Here is a 19,465-nt window from a genome sequence, read left to right as displayed (position 1 = left end):
TACTGCTTCCTGAAACTCTTCAGCAACTTCTGAGGGACCGACCCTGGTCGGATGGCTCATTCGGTCTGGGGAGTCATGTAGGTCTCTGGAGGAGCCTCTAAGGGGTCGGTTTCCAAGGGGTTTTTAAAGGGACTATCTCACCTTTAACATGGGGTTTGAGTTGAGATAGCCAAGTTTGCGGCGAGGTTCAGAAACCACTATCTATCTAGGTTGCAACCCCCGCGGCCTCTTGGTGTTGAAGAAATTCGTTCCCTTCATTTGAAAATGGGCCTTGTGCAAGGCCCTATCTTCAACATGGAGCGACCGTTAGTGTGACGTCACCTCGTTTAGTCATTCTGATTTAAATGGGTTTGTTCGTTGAAAAATCGCTTAAAACTTGGTCTGAACTTTGTTGTGGCGCCTACAGAGTAAAAAGAATCAGCTTTATGACAGTAATGTGGCCTGGGGAAGGAGGTAGTTTTGGGCTGTGACTTCACATATTTGAAAGTTTGTGTTTGGCATATGGGAAGCCTAAGATGTTTAATGAAAAATAAATGCAAGAACCATGTTCCTGGTCATCCAATCTATAAAGTCGGGCACAATTTAATTGGTTTTAACAGCATTTTAGAAGGTGGGATAGTCCCTTTAAACACGGTCTTCTAAGAACGGTCTCGTAGGGCCCTTAATGGTCCACTGCGGATCCAGAAAAGTGGGTTGAGATGCTGAGGGTGGTGGCGAGACTAAAACAAGATTAGATGATAAAAACTATCTGCATTTGCTTCGTTATGCTTTATTTGAGTTAGGTACACTGTAATTTCAAATATTTTGCAGAACTTGTGTGTTTGGGGATAGTTTTCCAAAATCTTCGTTTTTCATAAAGCAATGATAATCACTCTAACACATATCGGGGGGGCGAAACTTCCAGAGAGGCCCCTTGAGAAAACTTTGCACCCCCATCCGAAATTACCTTCCGCCGCCACTGCTGAGATCTAGGTACAAAACAATATCAGAGTTTTCCAAGTCTGTCATGGACCCGCTGATTGCTCTTTGAGGCCTACAGATAACGGAGGGCCCGATGAGTTCGACAGAGCTCTAAGGAGTCCGCAGAGGGCCATTTCAAGTCGATATTTTACCTTTTCGACACTTTGCGTTCGTTATTTTGTCTTTTCGATATTTTGCGTTCGATATTTTGCCTTTTCGATATTTTGCGTTCGATATTTTGCCTTTTCGATATTTTGCGTTCGATATTTTGTCTTTTCGATATTCTGCGTTCGATATTTTGCCTTTCGATATTTTGTCTTTCGATATTTTGTCTTTCAATATTTTGTCTTTCGATATTTTGTCTTTCGATGTTTTGTCTTTCAATATTTTGTCTTTCGATATTTTGTCTTTCGATGTTTTGCGTTTCGATATTTTGCGTTTCGATAGTTTGCGTTTCGATATTTTGCTTTCGATATTATGCTATTCGATATTTTGCGATTTCGATATTTTGCAATTCGATATTTTGCGATTCGATATTTTGCGAAATCGATATTTTGCGATTTCGATATTTTGCAATTCGATATTTTGCGATTTCGATATTTTGCAATTTCGATAATTTGCGACTTCGATATTTTGCTTTCGATAATTTGCGTTCGATATTTTGCGCTTCGATATTTTGCGTTTCGATATTTTGTCATGGAAGCGAGCCTTGCACGTCCGAAATTTCCAGGGGGTATCTCCAACTTACTTGTGCATGGCACCCGTCTCTAGCGATGTGCCGAATTTGAGCACAATCGGCCCAGCCGTTCTCGAGATCTGGAAGCGGCAACCTGCACGTGCGCACGTGCAGAATGGGACTTGTGCACGGCACTCTACTAACTGCTCCCTAACCGTGTACCAAATTTGGACGCCATCGGTCCAGCCGTTCTCGAGACCTGGAAACGACCCATGGGCCCTGCACGTGCGCACGTGCAGCATACCCCAACTCTGGCACATGGATATGCATTGCCTAGTGGGTGCCTACCTACATGGCGAACATTCGCGCGGGGGAGTGTAGAAATCCCGAGTCCGACGAGCTGCAACATTATGATAGAAAGAGTGTGGTACCAATCGATTCAGAATTGTTCAAAGAATAAAATTCCGTTGGGGCATCTTAATATTTGGCATTCGTTCTTGGTTAGATTACAGTAGCGGCGGAACACCTTCAATTAGGGGGGGGGCACTGCCGACTTTTGGTCCCATTGTTTCCATGCAACGCCCATAGGGCTAATGTTAAAATGCCAAAATCAAGGGGGCATGGTACCCCGGTGCGCCCCCCCCCCCGTTCCGCCGCCTATATTAGATTATATGAAATACACTCTGTTGTCTGCGGAGCCTTCGCCGTCAGTGTATAGACGGGGCCCGTTACTAGCGGAACTAACGGGCCACGGGGCCCGTTAGTTCCGACACCGGCCGCTATATGCTTGCGGGCTGGCGCTAGTGTTGCTATGTCCGCCGGTGGACACTGGACAGTAACGTACCGAACGGACACGGCAACGTTAGCGGCCGCCGAAGTAGCCGGGAAACGGGGACCGGCTATAACGTTGCTCGCTCGGACGGGAGCAAAAAATCCGTATCCTCTCCCCTCCGCAAGAGTTTCCATACATATAATGTAGCAATGGCGTCGTGCGAGGCCGACACAACCCGTGGGACGACGCCCGTACCCAGGTTAGAAACCATGATATATTTTGGCTCAGTGTTTCCTACATTTACCGGGGTTACATGAGCACAGTAAATACGTATTTAGCCGTTTATTCGAATTAGGAACGCATTACCGACTCATGTAGCCACCTGCTAGTACGAATCGGCGGTCCGAACAAAATCCGCTGAGAAAGGAGGTTTAGAAGCGAATAGGACCAAGATACGTATTACAGGAACTATTTCTTCCCAAAAAGAAACATTAAAATGCAAAATTATAGGTACTTCTTTCATTTTCTTCTTTTGAAATAATAATTAAAAAATTATGTCGGTATTTTGTCAAGTTTTCAAAAATAAATATAGAGAAAACCAAAAAGTAAATATCTAAGTACTTTCAGTTGAAAAAAAAATTCTGACAGCACTACAGACGAATCAAGAGAGGCAAGTGCCCAATGAGTCAAAGCAAGACAACTTTATGTTCAACTTTTTTTTTGTTAAGTTAATTGAGAATGATCTGAGCAGATTAAATGCAAAAAAGACATAAGATAATAAATTTTTAATTCAGTCACCTCTATTGCTACGGAAATGCGCCACATTTGTATGCTATTCCGTTTGTAGTGCGCATTACCTTCCGTCAGGCCGAGAGCCAAACTAGATCCGTTTGACGTCACTGATACGAATTTGCTCATGTAGTCGGTGCACTGAATGCGTTCTCGGGGAGCTGATGCGAATTAGCGTAGTACGTATTTGGAACGGATCGCTCATGTAACCGAGGCACACGATTCGGGCCGTATTTCACAAGAACTATTCTTTGCTGAATGGAAGCGTCAAAATGCAAAATACTAAGCATTTTTTTTTTGCTGCCTCGTAGAAAATAGCACAAAAAAAATGTTGGTATTTTGGTTTAGTCTTTGAAGGTGAATTTGATAAAGATCAAAAATAAAATGAATGAAATATTTTGATGGATAATTTTTTCTGACCACCCTGCTGTCGCTGCATGGTGAATCAGTGCCCAGTGATTTAAAACAAGGAAACTTTGTTTTCATTTTTTGATTTCATGTTAATTTTAAATGTTTTTGAGCCTATCAAATGATATGAATATTGAAAATTTCGTTCAGTCGTCCCGGTAAATGCCGCAACTGCGCCATGACTGTACGCCAATCCTATTCCGTTTGTGATGCGAATAACCGGCCGTCGAGGAGTGAGCCAAACAAGATCCGTTTGACGTAGATAAAACGAATTAGTCTCATGTAACCGGTGCCGTAGATACGTTTTTGGGAGCTGATGCGCATTACCGTAGTACGTATTTGGAACGGATCGTTCATGTAACCCCGGTAATTGTTGGGTATTCTGCGTTGTTGACCTAACTGTGGCGGCCAGCCGCCGCCCAGCGGGCTGCGGATCTGGAAGCTGACGGCGCGGCGAGCGCTGTCGGGGCGGCCACTGCCGAGTCGCTGAGTAGGCTGAGCACGGACCGAGCGCGGCGCCAGCCGTCCGACAACATCCGCTGGTCGGGCCTGGAGTTGGGCGCCCGCTACCTGCTGGCGCTGTTCGACGCCGACTCCAACGACACCACCGACTACGTGGCATTCAGCGCCGGTCAGTAGGCCACGGCGACGCACGACCCAACAATGCTCAGATCACCTCTATTAACCACGCCGTACACCTTAGCGACGTCTGGCCTCGGGGTACTGTTATTGGGCGTCTAAAGTCATAACGAGGACTACGAATAGTACCTGTGGTCATTCCTTACCTGTGGTGTGAGGGATCATTTATTCATCATGTCAATGTGTTTAGGCGCCACCGCTCCGGTGATTGCCATGGCTGACTGTAACGGACGCCCTGCATGCTGTACAGGGCCCACCTGTATGTCCGGCGAGTATCAGCTGGGCGCCCTCTGTTTCTGGCCGTCCCAGGAGGCGGCGACATACTCAGAGGCTCTGTCCACGTGCGACACCAGCGGCGACGCCCGACCGGCCAGCGCCAGCCTGAGGGCTCGCCCGTGGGTGGCCCCCATCGCCACCAGAGAGGTGAGCATATGAGCATGTAGGTATGTATGCATGTATGTCTTGCAACAACGTGTTTTGCGCAGGGATGCGGAGCTGGAGCCGAAGCCGCCGGAGCCGGCATATTTTGCCCGGAGCCGGAGGCGGAGCCGTGAAACAATACATATAGCCCGGAGCCGGAGCCGGAGCCGGAGCCGTCAAAAAACGGGGCGACTCCGGCTTCTTTTTTTCAGAGGGAAAAAATATTTACCTAGTTCGGTTTGACAGTACAAGGCGTAAAACAATGTGGCATTCAAAATAGCCTTGTTATACAGGGTGACACAAAAAAAGCGGTCATCACCAAAATTCGAATAACTTCGGAAGCTTTATTCAGATCATCACCAAACTTCGGCCACTTTAGGTCACACCTATGTAGCAGACATCCACCAAGTTTCAAGTCTTCACTACGAATACTTTTAGTACAGTGTGTGTTTTACGGACGCTCCACAATGTGCTCCGGGTGAGCGCCCCGGCGCTGCAGGGCGTAGGCACACCTGCATCCGGCGGGCAAAGTTGCCGATAACCCGATAAGAATAACGTTTCAGGGGTAGCACACCCCTGAGCAGTGTCTCCAGAGGCCATTGCACTCTGTAAAGTGCACAGCCATCGGGTTATCGACAACTTTGCCCGCCGGATGCAAGTGTGCCTACGCCCTGCAGCGCCGTGGCGCTCACCTGGAGCACATTGTGGAGCGTCAGTAAAACACACACTGTACTAAACGTATTCGTAGTGAAGACTTGAAACTTGGTGGATGTATGCTACATAGGTGTGACCTTAAGTGACGGAAGTTTGGTGCTGATCTGAATAAAACTTCCGAAGTTATTCGAAATTTGGTGATGACCGTTTTTTTTTTTTGTGTCACCCTGTATGCAAATACAGAAGCAACGTGTAACAATCCCATCGCCTTATTTCTTCCACCCGTATTTAATTAACTGATCGCATAGGGGACGTACTGAGTAGGAGCCGGAGCCGGAGCCGCCGGAGCCGAGCCATTGTACTCTGAGCCGGAGCCAGAGCCGGAGCCGCCATGACATTTCACCCGGAGCCGGAGCCGGAGCCGGAGCCGTCTAAAATTTCCACGGCTCCGCATCCCTGGTTTTGCGGTTGCAATTACGGAGGCACTATGCCATGCGAACTGCGCCCGTCATTCCGCTTTAGTTTGAATATTGTTTTTTGCAGGAGTACCAGCTGGTCAAAAACATCTCTCTCGTGCTGAACAAGAGCTTCTGGGTCGTCCAACGGGAGAAGCGACGTCGCCGCCGTGACTTGACCCGACGCTCAGAGCCCGGAGATGTTGAGCTGCTACCCGGCTTCAAGGAGCCGCCCCCTGAGCCGACCTCGGACCCACTGGCCGAGCTGCTTTCTGAGGATCTGGCGGTGAACACAGCCGAAGAGAACTTTACCGAAATGGACGCCGCTGCAGAGTCCGACGTGGAGTTTTCCGAGCCGACAGTCCTAAAGCCATGCACGTATGTGCAGCAGGACCGCAGCGGCATCCAGGCCTCCACGAGCAGCTGCGATCAAGAAATGCAGGCCATGTGCAGCACCAACATAACAGGCAAGTTGAGAGATCTATGTAGCTTATGCAGTATTTTATATCTGATACTTAACCTGCGAGTTGCTAGAGGGGGGCGTTAAGCGCCCCCACTTTTTTCGCCGCGCTATAGCATAAAAATGGCGCGCCGCAGGCACGCTTAACCCGCGCCCCGTACGGGGGGAGGGGGCGAGAAGTCCTTTTCCGTAGATATCTCCCAAACGGCAGCAGATATCGTCACCAAACTTTCAAGACTCCTCCGAGCATGAATTTTACATATTGTGACCAAAAAGGTTTCTAGAGGCCATAATAGGTTGGCCGCAAGTGACGTCAGAATTACGTCATGTTCTGCCATTTTCGACCCAAAAAAGGTTTCGCGGGAAGAGTTGTCAGCCCTACAGCATTAAAGATACAGGAAAATATTCTTGACATAAAAGGTGTGGAATAAACAGTACTACAACACTGCTATATCCGGTTTTTGAAATTTTTGGATTTTGACTCACTTAAATAAAAGTCATTTTTTAGATATAATAGCCAAAAAATCTAAAAAGTTTTTTTTCGAATTTCAAAAAGACGGTATACCTATATCATAGTCAATACCGTGTTCTGTTTACATACCGAAATTCAGATCGGTATCTCTTTTTTGGCCAAGTTATAGTGAAAAAGCTGTTCAAAACTGATGACGTCGAATTTTCAAACTCAATTTTTAGAAATTATAGACCACCTAGCACAAACAAAGACCACCATTAGACTCCCCGTGACAAGCTGCATCGAATTGATACCTACCCATGTTAGGTAAAAATATTAACTTCTGACCTTGACCTGACCTTCACCAGAACGTAACCTTAACTGGCCCCAAAGGTCGCCTAACCCACACAATCGCATTTTTCATGTAAAATGAACAATAAAACATGTACGGGGACCCGCAGTTGCTACTGTACAGCGACCCTGAGTAAATTGTCCCAGCACCCTCACAGGGAACAACGATAAGCTGTCAGGACTGGCAGTCGATATCAATGTTATCGGTTGTTACTGGGCAGGACAGACGGCTAGAGTTGGGGTTCGTGTACAGTAGCAACTGCGGGTCCCCGTACCACCACACGACACTTCATATTGTGACCCTCAGTGACCTGACCTCTGTGACCTGACCTGGTATCAGTGACCTCAAATAGCAAAAGATATGTTTGACTGACAATTCCTCATCGATGATTTGCAATGGTAGGGGAGACTAGGGAGGCATGGCCCTCTGGAGGTATGGGCCATCACAGTTTTGAAGAAGTGTTGCATATTTTTACACATTTGGCCGCGTAAACTGGTAGCAGCCATTCCGTTATACAACCCACGTGATTTCCATAATCTTCCTCGGTCTTCTTTGGCAATGAGCGATAAGAAAGTGTTTTTGCCCTCTTCGAGTAAATTACGGTAGATACAGAAAATTCGTGATAAATTTGAGCCAGGCTCGTTTAATTATGTCAGACCATCGCTAACATCAAGTTTAAAGCATGCAAATTAAGACTGGGTAGAAAATTTGAAGCTTTTTTGCAAGATTATGAGCTAAGATGCTACACATTCTGGCGTGCTATTCGGGACGTTCGGGCCACCGACCCCCGTTGATCCTAAATCAATGAAATGGTGCTTTTTTCATTAAATGTCCTCTTCAATAAGTTCAATTTTTGTCGCGCAAGGTCAAAAATGTAACTACAAAGTTCATTTGAACAGAAAAAAGTATTATTTATCTTATTTCGTAGAGCATGATTGAATTTACCAAAATACATATGTGCAGTAGTGACCTCCATGAAGTAAGCTGTTGGCCGCTTATGCAGTTCCTGAACTCTAAGAGATATCAAGGTAGATACCAGCTACGAGTATTGTTCTCATTGTCGAGAGAAGAATATGTAACATGGCACCGGCTCATACCTCCCGGACCGTGGCCCATACCTCCCGGTGTATTTTGATGGATCGAAAAAGTGCATGATTTATTGAAAGTTATCTCGAGACAAAATAGTTGGTCCCAGATGCCTAATATCAGGCACACTTTGCAGGCGAAATGCAATGTCACGTACACAGAGTGAAAAACCGGGTCTAGCCCCTGCCCACTGGAAGAAAATTGCCTTTTCACAAAACTGGCCCATACCTTCCGGGTCTCCCCTATTCCTTTTTACTCGATTTTACAACACATTTCTGGAAACGCCTGTAAACGGTGAAAACTCGACTTTTGACCTGACATGTAACGTCATCGGTTAGGCTGAGGTCAATGAAATTAGGTCACAAGGTAGTTCCCTGTATGGGCTATCCAACGCCGTTTGAATTTTGAAAATCGGCCGGTAACTTTCCGAGATCTTAGGGGGCTGAAACTGCCCCCCCTACGGTTGGTAGGGTCCGCCGATAGCCCTACGGGGTGCGGGCTAATTTTGGGTACCTGTAGGTAATTGATTGCAGTTGATTGTGACGAAATTTAAAAAAAAGATATTGAGGTTTTAGTGACGTCATAATTTCTGAGTTTTCGACCGAAAACGGCACTTTGTTCAAAAAAGCATCTAAAACCACAGGATACACATACAGATATGCTGTAAAAGCTGTAGGGGAGAGTGGGGTAAGATGCCCAGGGTGGGAAAGACGCCCCACCCCCTCTAGCGGCGAAACAAAGAATCAAACCTGGAAATTAATGTTCTTAGCGTAAAGCGGAAGCCTGCCTTGTTAACTGCACAAAAATTTGCGAAGCTCAGTTGGGCAACGGCTGGCTGGTGATTGCATGTTTTTTATTTGCTGCTTTCAAAAAATATTTTGGTGTCAAAACATTGTAAATATCAAAGAAGGTAGACAATTTTTGCGTCCCTTGCTATAGTCGTGATACATTAGCATGCGTGTACTGTGTCCCAGCCAGTTTGTTTCAGGGTGTAGTTTTAGGGCTAACAAATTGTACTGATAAAACGTTAATTCGGTGCCTTGGGGTAAGATGCCCCCTGCCCTGATGGGGAAAGACGCCCCCTAAATCCGTAGGCTGTCCTTCAAGCAGCCCGTCAAATAATTTATTACATACTTGTGATGAGAGACAAAAGCCGATCTGGGACTATTGAGAGTTCAGTACGGTCGAGTGCTCCCCATGCCGGTCTCTCGGCCCACACAGCGACTTTTTGGGCGGCATCTGACTCTGAGAACCCTCACGACGGCCTCTGTGGGTCCCATTATTGGCTCCAGGGCCCCTCACGACATCCTTTGAGGGCTCCCACGTTGGCTCCACGGGCCGCGCTGGCATCTGAGGTCCCCACGATGGGCTCGAGGGCCCTCAAGCATCATGAAGACCTATAAGGGCCCCACAGTGGTCTCCGAACGCCACCACGGAGGTTTGTGTGGCCGCGCTGGACTATGATAGCCCTAACGATGACCTCTGAAGCCCTTACGACTACTTTTGAGGGCCCTTACGATGACGTTTGGTGTCTACTGCAGGCTCGAAGGGACTACTGATTCGTTCAGGCGATTCACGTGCCCATTTATGTCACTTATAGTGCAGGGGGCATCTTCCCCAACCCCAGGGGGCGTCTTTCCCACCCTGTGGGGTAAGATGCCCCCTTTCACTTCTTCAGGAAAATGCTTAATAGCAAATAAGTTTTCATATTTCAGGCACGAAAGTGTGATATTTTTTAAGAAAAATGATGTCGGCTTCCGTTGAAACTCCAAGTTTTTTATTTCCGATCGTAATTCTCGAATAATATATGACATAGCAAAACCCTGGGCATCTTTCCCCACTCCCCCCTACCGCTAGACTGCCAATACCATGAACAATCAAATAGCAATCTTGGATTTTCGATTATCGTTCCACATTTTCCAAAATCTCGAACTAAATCTTGGCATTTTTTTGTATTTAGGTACTTCACGACCATAATGCATGCATTATTAACTTCACTTTTTTTACCAAACACGTAATCATATGATAAAATGAATGTCAACATCGTGTTGTACGCCCAAAATTACCCATAAAACATGTGTAAATAGACTGCGAATAACAGTTCTCATTTCGGGGATATGTGCTTACCTGATTGACCTGACCTTGTCCCTGGCCTATGTTTCATTGACCCCTACATGGATCTGACACTCTTCTAGGCCTTTTATGAAGGACTGTGTACAGTTTTGACAGAGTTTATGACGATAGGCACTCATTACGAGGTGCTGAAGTCCATGCTATTGAAAACCCGATTTCAGGTGTTTGACCTGACTTTGACCCGACCTGTGACCTCGAAATCCAACTACTTTCAAGTACTCACCTGAAGCGTCTCGTCGCGTTCTTTCGTTTGCCGCTTCGTGCATTTCGCTGGGCCTATTGGTTCTTCAGTTATCGGCTGGAGGCGTTTAACGCCACCCTCCCCCCAGCAAACGGCGAGTGGCGGCGAGTGGCGAGTGAAATACCCCAGCGACTGCCGGGTTAAAAAGAACATCATATCCGGGTGTAAGATCACAAGTTCTAGGTAGTTTGACCATGTAGACTTCGGTAGTTGGACAATGTAGAGGTGGCCCATGACCATCTATCAATTAACTCGTGAGTCGGATGCCGGATGCTTGTTGACAGTAGTCCTCTGCTCCCGGCAGTAACGTTGCCAGAGTTCCGGGAGAGTGACCTCCGCATCGAGCCGAGCAGCTCTCGCATCCGCATCGACTGGATTGTGCCGGAGGCGTGGTCGGCCTCCTACCTGGTGACCGTGTACAAGCGCCCGCCGCCTACCCCCGGCGGCGCCGAGACAGGCGCCGCCAGGACCGGCCACGACGTTCGCATCAAACGCGCCGCCACCAGCGACACCTACAAGTCACCACCAGGTATGACTTGCAGAGGGACCATCCACGGCTGCCTCCAGCGCGCTATGGGTCCGACTTACGATTTAGCACGTCAAAGATATCAGCTGATGTCAACTAGCTGCTAAATGCCTCAAACATAATTTTGCTGGGGTTTAGTTCTCCAGCTGTTTTCTTGGGATAAGAACAGCTGGTTGGTGTGGTCTCTGCACCCCCATTGTTAGCGCGTAGACATACTACCTATAGGTATATGTCCTACACTGTTCAGCCCTTTCAGTGCTGAATACCCGGATGGATGTAATGCATGTATGTACAGGTCTCGCGAGATTAAGCGGTAGGTTTTGCACTTTTACATTTCCGGTTATATCTCAGAAACTAATCGATCTACGATGAAGCCATTTTACACGATCATGGCCGGCTTGTTACCCAACAAGTCGATCGCATCTTCAACACTTAACCCACGAGCCGCTGGGGGGGCATAAAGTTGCCCCCCCCCCCTTTACGTTTTGTGAAATATCTCCGAAACCTGATGAGCTACGAACGTGAAACTTGGCATAGCTTCAAATGAATACCTAGGCAATGTTTGAGGAAAGTTTGGTTGTAGCACCTAAGATGACGTCACAGTGACGTCATAAAGTTTTGTCGTTTTCCGATAGGACCGTTTCTGATGACGCTGAGTATGAAACTCAACTGTAAATGAACTAGACAGCACCTGCTGTCATCCTAAAATATCTAACTACACTTCCATCTAGTTTCTGCCAATAATCGACCCTTTATATTCGGTCCCATATATCTGATGTATCGTGAGGAATATAAGAGTCGCAAATCTATAATTTCACTTATGACGTCACTGTGACGTCATTTCAAATGGGATCGACACCAAATTTGGACACAACCTCAACTAGGTATTCAGGAAGATGTGTGCAAAGTTTCGCTTCTCTATCTCTTCGCGTTGCGACGATATCGTCGCAGAAGTAAAGGGGGGCAACTATATGCCCCCCAGCGGCCGGCGGGTGGCGCGGAGGCCCAGCGGCCGCCGGGTTAAAAGCTTAAGACGACGAAGATATAGCCTGAAGTACACTAAATTTTCTAGGTGCAAAACCTACCGCTAAAACCCGCGAGCCCTGTACCTATAACCTAAGTACAAACCTCCGTGTGAAATGCGATCATGTGTAATGCGTATCCCTTGGCACGACAGTGGTGCTGGAAGAGCTGGACGAGAACGCCCTGTACGAGGTGACGATAGTTCGTGACTCGGCTGGAAAACAGACCATGGTGGGACCTATCATCATTCGCGCTTTGGATCCTCCGCGTCAGGTGAGAACGCTGGTGCTCTTCCCTAGCGACACGTGTCACTGATCCTGTGTGTCACTGATCCTCCCTGGCGATGTGTGTCACTGATCCTTTCCGCTAGGCCTGAGACGCGTGGGTCCCATCCAGTGCCTAGCCCACATGAATGCATAAGTAACAATGGAGACATACCTATATGATACATTAATACGATTTATGATTCGTCTGTGCATGCTCCTGCAGCCATCAATGTTCCCGGTGGACGATGGACCGCGCATGTGTTTGGCGCTCAGCTACGTCATAGTGATGGTGACCGGCCTGCTGGTCGCCATTATCCTGCTGCTGGCCAGGTTAGTGCATTACGAGACCACTTCAGCATCACCTGGCACTTACGACAGAACACTGTAAGGTGTCGCAATGGGCTTGGAATACCCAATCCCTCGCGATTAAAGTGACCATCCCACCTTAACATTAGTTTTGAGTTGAGATAGCAAAATTGGGGTCCCTGGCTCGCACTTACTAGTTACTGGTTTGAGCACTCACAATGTCGAGAAAGGCTTCAATGCGGAAATATTTAAGTTCAAAGTTGCAGCACATTGGATTCAGATGGGCCAATGCATTTGAATGTCCCCTCTGAATTTTTGATGTTAGCGCAGATCTAGCGATTTTAAAACCTTATACCTACAAACATCTTTGTGAAGCAGTGATAGTAGGTATATATGCTATTTGCGCGCAACATCTGCCGTAAATGCCGCGCTTTTTAAATACCACATGATTGCCTCGAAATGACGCCGTAGGAACAGCGAGGGCCCCGAAAAAAAATAACAAAAGTAGGGGAGAGCGGGGTACGACGCTCCCCTTAAAGGGACTATCCCACCTTTAACATGGGGTTTGAGTTGAGATAGCCAAGTTTGCGGCGAGGTTCAGAAACCACTATCTAGGTTGCAACCCCCGCGGCCTCTTGGTGTTGAAGAAATTCGTTCCCTTCATTTGAAAATGGGCCTTGTACAAGGCCCTATCTTCAACATGGAGCGACCGTTAGTGTGACGTCACCTCGTTTAGTCATTCTGATTTAAATGGGTTTGTTCGTTGAAAAATCGCTTAAAACTTGGTCTGAACTTTGTTGTGGTGCCTACAGAGTAAAAAGAATCAGCTTTATGACAGTAATGTGGCCTGGGGAAGGAGGTAATTTTGGGCTGTGACGTCACATATTTGAAAGTTTGTGTTTGGAATATGGGAAGCCTAAGATGTTTAATGAAAAATAAATGCCAGAACCGTGTTTCTGGTCATCCAATCTATAAAGTCGGGCACAATTTAACTGGTTTTAACAACATTTTAGAAGGTGGGATAGTTCCTTTAAGGGAAAATGCATACACTCGCCGCATAATCGCATCCACCATGGAAATGTGTGTGCATTAGAATAGACCAACTATTTCTCTTTCTTTGCGAGCTGGAAATTGTGCATTATCACTATGTAGTGAGCGAGACAGATGTTTTAACCCGCGCACCGACGGGGGTCTGCGCCAACTTCGTACCGACGGGGGGGCGGATGACCGCCCCCCTCCCCCTGAGATCTCGAGAACAAAGCAAGATAGCGACAAGCGGTAAACGGCATCGGATATGCACGGACAAGGTCTACAATTTTTACTAAGGTCATTTTCAGGTCAGGTCAAAGATGACGTCACAGGGGTCAAAAAAGTCAAAATGGCGGCGCCAGATATGGGGAGAGTTTTTCTCGAATAACTTTCGAACTAGTCAAGATAGGAACAAACTAAGGGCACCATCGTAATCCTCTCGTCAATCCGCATCGAATGATATATATGTTGACCTCGAAAGATCAAGGTGAAAGGTTGACCTCAGGTCACATGACCTCGAAGTATTCATATATATATATATCATTCCATGCGTCTTGACGAGCTGAACATAATGAGACCATCCTAGCGGCTGTATCTTGTACCTGTACGGAGTTATTGGCAAAAAACCGCTGGTGACCTTTGATGACGTCACATGACCTTACAGCTGCCCAACAGCAAAACAGACCTCAAGGTAGTGAAGGTTGATCGTATATGAAGTCATGTATGGTAAATGGGGCCATTCCGACCCGTTTTAGTGGTAAAAACAGGGAGTTGATTTTTTCCCCATTGACTTAGGTATAATGTGGAGGTCGCGAAATTGACCTGACCTTAGGTCACCGACATCAAAATTCTGAGATATACAAATTGTAGCTAATAATGACCTTATACATCCTGCGACTTTCAAAGGCCTCCGACATCTACTGTAGCTCTGGCACGGTGACAAAGTTGCGAAAAAGTGACTTGAGGTTGGGTCATTCAAAGTGACCTGGTGACCTGACCTAAAACGTTAGGAGGTTCAAACTTGCACACTATGTGTAAAATTGATGAGAGAATAGTCGTACCAAATTTCGCGGCGCTACGCGCCGCGGCAAAAAACCTCAGGAGGGGGACGGATATCCGCCCCCCGTCGGTGCGCGTGTTAAAAAGTCTTGCAAAAGGGCGTCTTACCCCACGGGGTGGGTACTGGGTAACTATATACTAACATTATATACTTACTTACACTTACTTAACCTACCTTATAATTACCTCACCTTATACTTAACTTATAGTCGGAGTCGATTATGGAAATAAAGCCAGAGCCGGAGTCGGAGGCTCAGCTCTAGTCATTTCGAACTTCATATAAGCCCGGCAAACGGAAGCGAGAAGCCAGCTTGAGGCCCTATGGAGCTTGGAGGGCATCGGAATTAGTGCCACATGAGCGGATAAAGCTTGCAAAAAAGAAGATGATATCATGCAACATTTCTACGGTACCTACGTGCAGTCGCCTCCCAGATGGGCGATATGAGACTCGCTGGCCCTGGAAGGAAGATGGGAAGACACAGCTACCAACTAACGAACGTCATGCACTCACTCGGCTGGAAGCTTGCGAAGCCTCGCTCAAAAGAAACAAGCGACTGAAGAAATATGATGACGCTATCCAGGATTACATCGAGCGAGGTCATGCGGAGACAAACGCTCTCTCTCAACGACTTCGTCGATCTGGTCCTCATCGAGGGCGACCGGTCCAGGAACAGGCTGCTGTGGAAAACCGGGATCTTCACGGCGCTTTATCCGGGCCGAGGCGGGTGAGCACGGGCGGCGGCTCTGCGCACAGTAGATTGTGACCTGCAGTGCCCCGTTCAGAGACTTCACCTGTGCAGAAACAAATAGCTGAGAGCGCTGCAGGTCACCCGGGGGAGGGTATTGCGGATTCTAAAATGGAGGACCGATTTCCTTTAGTCACGCTTCAAATCGCGAGCGTTGTATTTTTGGAGCCTGAGTTTTGAGCCTATACCTATATGGCCTTGGACGGAATGTGTGAAACTGAAAAAGAACGAAGAAAAGACTGGGTGGGAAAACGATCCTAGTTGGGTCCTTGATTGGAACCTAGATTGAGGAACCTAGATTGAAGAACCTAGATTGGAACTTACATTGAAACTTTGATTGAAAGTGAGCTTTTCGGTTTTGAAATGATCCTTGAATTGTGTCTGGTTAAGTACACGCATATCTACTTTCTCGTACCGACGCGATGATTTGATCAACGGCGATAAGTGTGCACACAAGTGTGGAATATACCTAGTACATCTCGTAACACGACTCGTATGGGCGTTATGCTCTATGGGTAGGACAAAATGCCCGATTTGTAGTCCTCTCAATTCGGATAGCATATCTAAAAAACTAGGTGCATGCCACATGTTTCTGATGTGTTATTCGAAGAAAGCCAAGGTAATGAGCTACCAAATCAGCTAACTAGTTGTCATTAAAATCAGTAAGCTAAAGAGATATACCTACTGATAACTGAGGCTGGAAAGTAAGGGTGGCCACTTTGCCCCACTCTACCCTAACAGTGAACGGCCTATTCGTCTACCCAGTTGCCATTTTTTTCCAGAGTGCCCGTTCCCGAGGGCATCTACCAGGTGACGGTGGCCATCACGGTGTCGGTCGGGTATCTGTTTGTGCTGCTGTCGCACGGCGGCCCGCTGTCGGCGGGCGGCACGGCCGGCTGCCGCGCGGCCGCCGCCATCACCCACCTGGCCTTCTCGGTGGCACTGGCGGCCGTCCTGCTGCTGGCGCTGGCGCTGCCCGGCCTGCTGGGCGGCGCGGCCGGCCGCTTCCCCGGCAGACACGCCTGGGCGGTGCCGCTGCTGGCCGCCGGGCCGCAGACGGCCGTGGTCATGCTGCTTATCGCCGCCGCCGTCGACTCTCGCGGATACGTGGACGCCGCCCCAGACGTGAGTCGGACGCCATACCACCCCAGCGCGACTGGTTAAACAACCCGCGTCCCAGTGGCGGTCTCAGCCACCTTCGCCATAGTAGGGGGAGGCATATGTTACCACCCACCTCTAACTCAAAAACTAAGTGGGCTAGAAAGACGCGGTAAAAAGCAGTAGATAGCACTCAATGCGTACGTTTGAAAGTATTTCCGTCATCTTTCATTTTAGAGCAATATTGGGGTCACCAGAGGTCATCAAAGGTCAAAATTTGCCAATTGTCATTAGGTACCTCTATTTTTAAGAAAACATGCCCTTATCCCAGGAACTATGATAGCTAGAAAAACGCATGGAAAAGCATTCGATAGCTTTTGAACTCTTCTTTTGATAAGGTCAATATCAAAATTGACCTCAGGTCAACGGTTTAGCCTCCAGAGGGCAAAAAATCAAAAAATAGCTGTTTTTAAGAGAAGTGTTTTTTCGACAATAACTTTTGACAAGCCACGACATTTCTATTGCCAGAATCGTGTTCCTCTTGCCAAGACGCGTCGAATTAACTATAATTTGACCTTGAAAGGTCAACTTGAAAATTTGACCTCAGGTCAAGGTCATTACCTCACCGGAAAAGGTCATGTTGCATATCAGTCGATGCGTGTCAACAAGACAAACACAATGAGGCCATCCCCAGCCTTCTATCTCTTTCAAATCGAGAGTTATTGGCAAAAAGCTGTTTGTAGCCTCAAATGACCTCGGTGACCTTTCTAGAGGCTATCAGCAAAAAAACACACCCTGGTCGTCACGGGTGGTCCAAATCATTGTGATTCTGAAATATTTGGACTGTTCCTATGCGTACACACGGATCTAGAGGCATTTTCATTTTCTCCATTGACTTATAATGGTAAGGTCACGCCACTGTCCTGACCTTAGGTCACGGGTATAAAAATTCGAGAAATGCAAATTATAGGCGCCCATAACATCACGCAATCCACCAAGTTTAAAACCTCTCTGACAAACACTGCAGGCTGGACATGATTGCAAACTTTTTTAGGCTTAGTCAGTTAACTTGACCTGGTGACCTGACCTGACATGACCTGGGGTCAAAAAATTCACACATTGTCCAAAATTGATGTACAGAAAGCTACTGCAAGCGCCGCAGCGCTACGCGCCGCGTTTTTTTTTTCACACGCAAAAAAAAACGCAACAGGTTGGTAACATATGCTCCCCCCCCCCCCCCTGGGGCGAAGGTTAACATCGTCGGCACAGACACATGAAATCAGGGTGCGGTGTGCTCCTCCTATCATATACCAGAGGCTAATTGCGTTGCATTCCGAGGCCAGTTGCGATGATAGATTGCACCTACTAGTTACTACCAACTTCCAATCAATAGGAGTGAGCGTATTCAAGCTGTATCATGACGTATAACTTTAGAGACTGCTGGCAGGCTACCCAATGACAATGTATCGCCAGTTGTAACATTGAAGTAGCTAAGAACGCATTATTACAGGTGCTGGCTGGATTTGGACCCAAACAACGCCATCATGTGGGTGGTTGCGTGTCACCTCCTCATTATCTGGCTTGCTGGACTGTTCCTGGCGTTCCGGGCGCTCACTCTTCCATCGGACAAAGTTCCACTGGCAATGAAACACGCCGACAAAGCGAAACGCAAAAGGTGAGACTAGCCAGAGCAGCAGGCTCACCACAGCCGCTCCGAGTCCCGCTGATCAGTGTCGCAGCACGCAGTGCGCTCATGTGAGTTTGCACATCTAACAGGACGTGTTCCGTTCCAGCGCGCTGGGACGCCTGCGCTTCACCACCACGGCGCTGCTGGTGCTGCTGGCGGCATGCTGGGCGCTGGGTGCCGCGGCGGCCTTCTTCGGCAACCGCACGCTCGTCATCTGCGAGGCGGTGTCGACAGTGCTGCTGGCGGCGGCGCTGGGCGCGATGTGCGCCGACACTTTCATCGCCGGCGCTCGGCCGTGGAGGCAGCGGGTGATGCCGCAAAAGGGAGCAGCGGCGGCGCCCCGGCCCGGCGGCCGCCCGCCAGCCAACCTGACACTGACCACCGTCCATCCGGCCGGGAGCACGAGTAACAACATGTTTGTCAAGAGGACATTCCACTTTGGCGCAGACCCGGCCGAAGCCGACAAAAAGATTATCCTATCCATGCCAACACCTGAATAATCAGTCAGAAATCATATCGTAGGACATTCAGAAACACAACGAATAGACTTCTTAACCAGCGCAGCGTATGGGGCCAAAACAGACCCTCTCCTTTTCCGTCGATATCTCCTCAGTATTACAGTTATCGTCACCAAACTATCAGGACCTCCGCCCCGGCATCAATTTTACAATTTTGTGGCAAAAAATAGGCTACGATAGGTTGGCCGCAGATGACGTCAGAATGACGTCTTGTTCCGCCATTTTCGATAAACAAGTTTTGCGGGAAGAGCCTACCGTTTTGAGAATAGAGAAAATGTCAATGACAAAAAGGTGTAAATATCCTGGAAAATCCAAAATTTTGTTTTTGATAACACCAATTGACCGTCCCCAGCCCCCTCCAAGAAGTCACGGGTTAGATGGCCAAAAGTATATTTTACGTGTCGAAATATCAAATTTAACCCGCCCCGCAGGGCTATCGGTGGACCCTACCACCCGTAGGGGGGGGCGAAACGCCCCCACCTAAGATCTCGGAAAGCTACCGGCCGATTTTCAAAATTCAAATGACGTTGGATAGTCCCAACGGGGAACTACTACCTTGTGACCAAATTTCATTGACCTCGGCCCAACCGATAACGTCACAGGTCAGGTCAAAAGTCGAATTTTCACCTTTTACAGGCATTTCAAGAAATGTGTTGTACCTACAGTCTGTCTTAAAAGTACCGCGCAAAGTGACGGTGGATCCATCAAGCC

At 47.8% G+C, this 19,465-nt stretch overlaps 2 protein-coding genes across 2 annotated transcripts in view; both read left to right on the top strand.

Moving 5' to 3' along the window:
• Nucleotides 1-16,615, top strand: part of LOC122366529 — a 41,802-nt gene extending 25,187 nt beyond the window's left edge. Inside the window, exons 12-18 of the mRNA XM_043338893.1 lie at nucleotides 4,018-4,236; nucleotides 4,495-4,667; nucleotides 5,862-6,240; nucleotides 10,801-11,025; nucleotides 12,200-12,318; nucleotides 12,535-12,641; nucleotides 16,234-16,615. Of these exons, the coding sequence (XP_043194828.1) occupies nucleotides 4,018-4,236; nucleotides 4,495-4,667; nucleotides 5,862-6,240; nucleotides 10,801-11,025; nucleotides 12,200-12,318; nucleotides 12,535-12,641; nucleotides 16,234-16,615 (1,604 nt within the window). The remainder of the gene's footprint in view (nucleotides 1-4,017; nucleotides 4,237-4,494; nucleotides 4,668-5,861; nucleotides 6,241-10,800; nucleotides 11,026-12,199; nucleotides 12,319-12,534; nucleotides 12,642-16,233) is intronic.
• A 1,447-nt stretch (nucleotides 16,616-18,062) lies between these two features.
• On the top strand, nucleotides 18,063-19,254 carry LOC122366539. Its single transcript, XM_043338911.1, has 2 exons — nucleotides 18,063-18,224; nucleotides 18,343-19,254. Exons 1-2 carry the CDS (start codon nucleotides 18,094-18,096, stop codon nucleotides 18,734-18,736), a joined length of 525 nt encoding a protein of 174 aa, XP_043194846.1. The 5' UTR covers nucleotides 18,063-18,093; the 3' UTR covers nucleotides 18,737-19,254.
• Nucleotides 19,255-19,465: the final 211 nt, after the last annotated feature.

The sequence above is a fragment of the Amphibalanus amphitrite genome, unplaced genomic scaffold (genome assembly GCF_019059575.1).
Source record: "Amphibalanus amphitrite isolate SeventyFive unplaced genomic scaffold, NRLGWU_Aamphi_draft 000814F_arrow, whole genome shotgun sequence".
Classification (NCBI taxonomy): Eukaryota; Metazoa; Arthropoda; class Thecostraca; order Balanomorpha; family Balanidae; genus Amphibalanus; species Amphibalanus amphitrite.
This window is presented reverse-complemented; position numbering and strand designations above follow the sequence as displayed.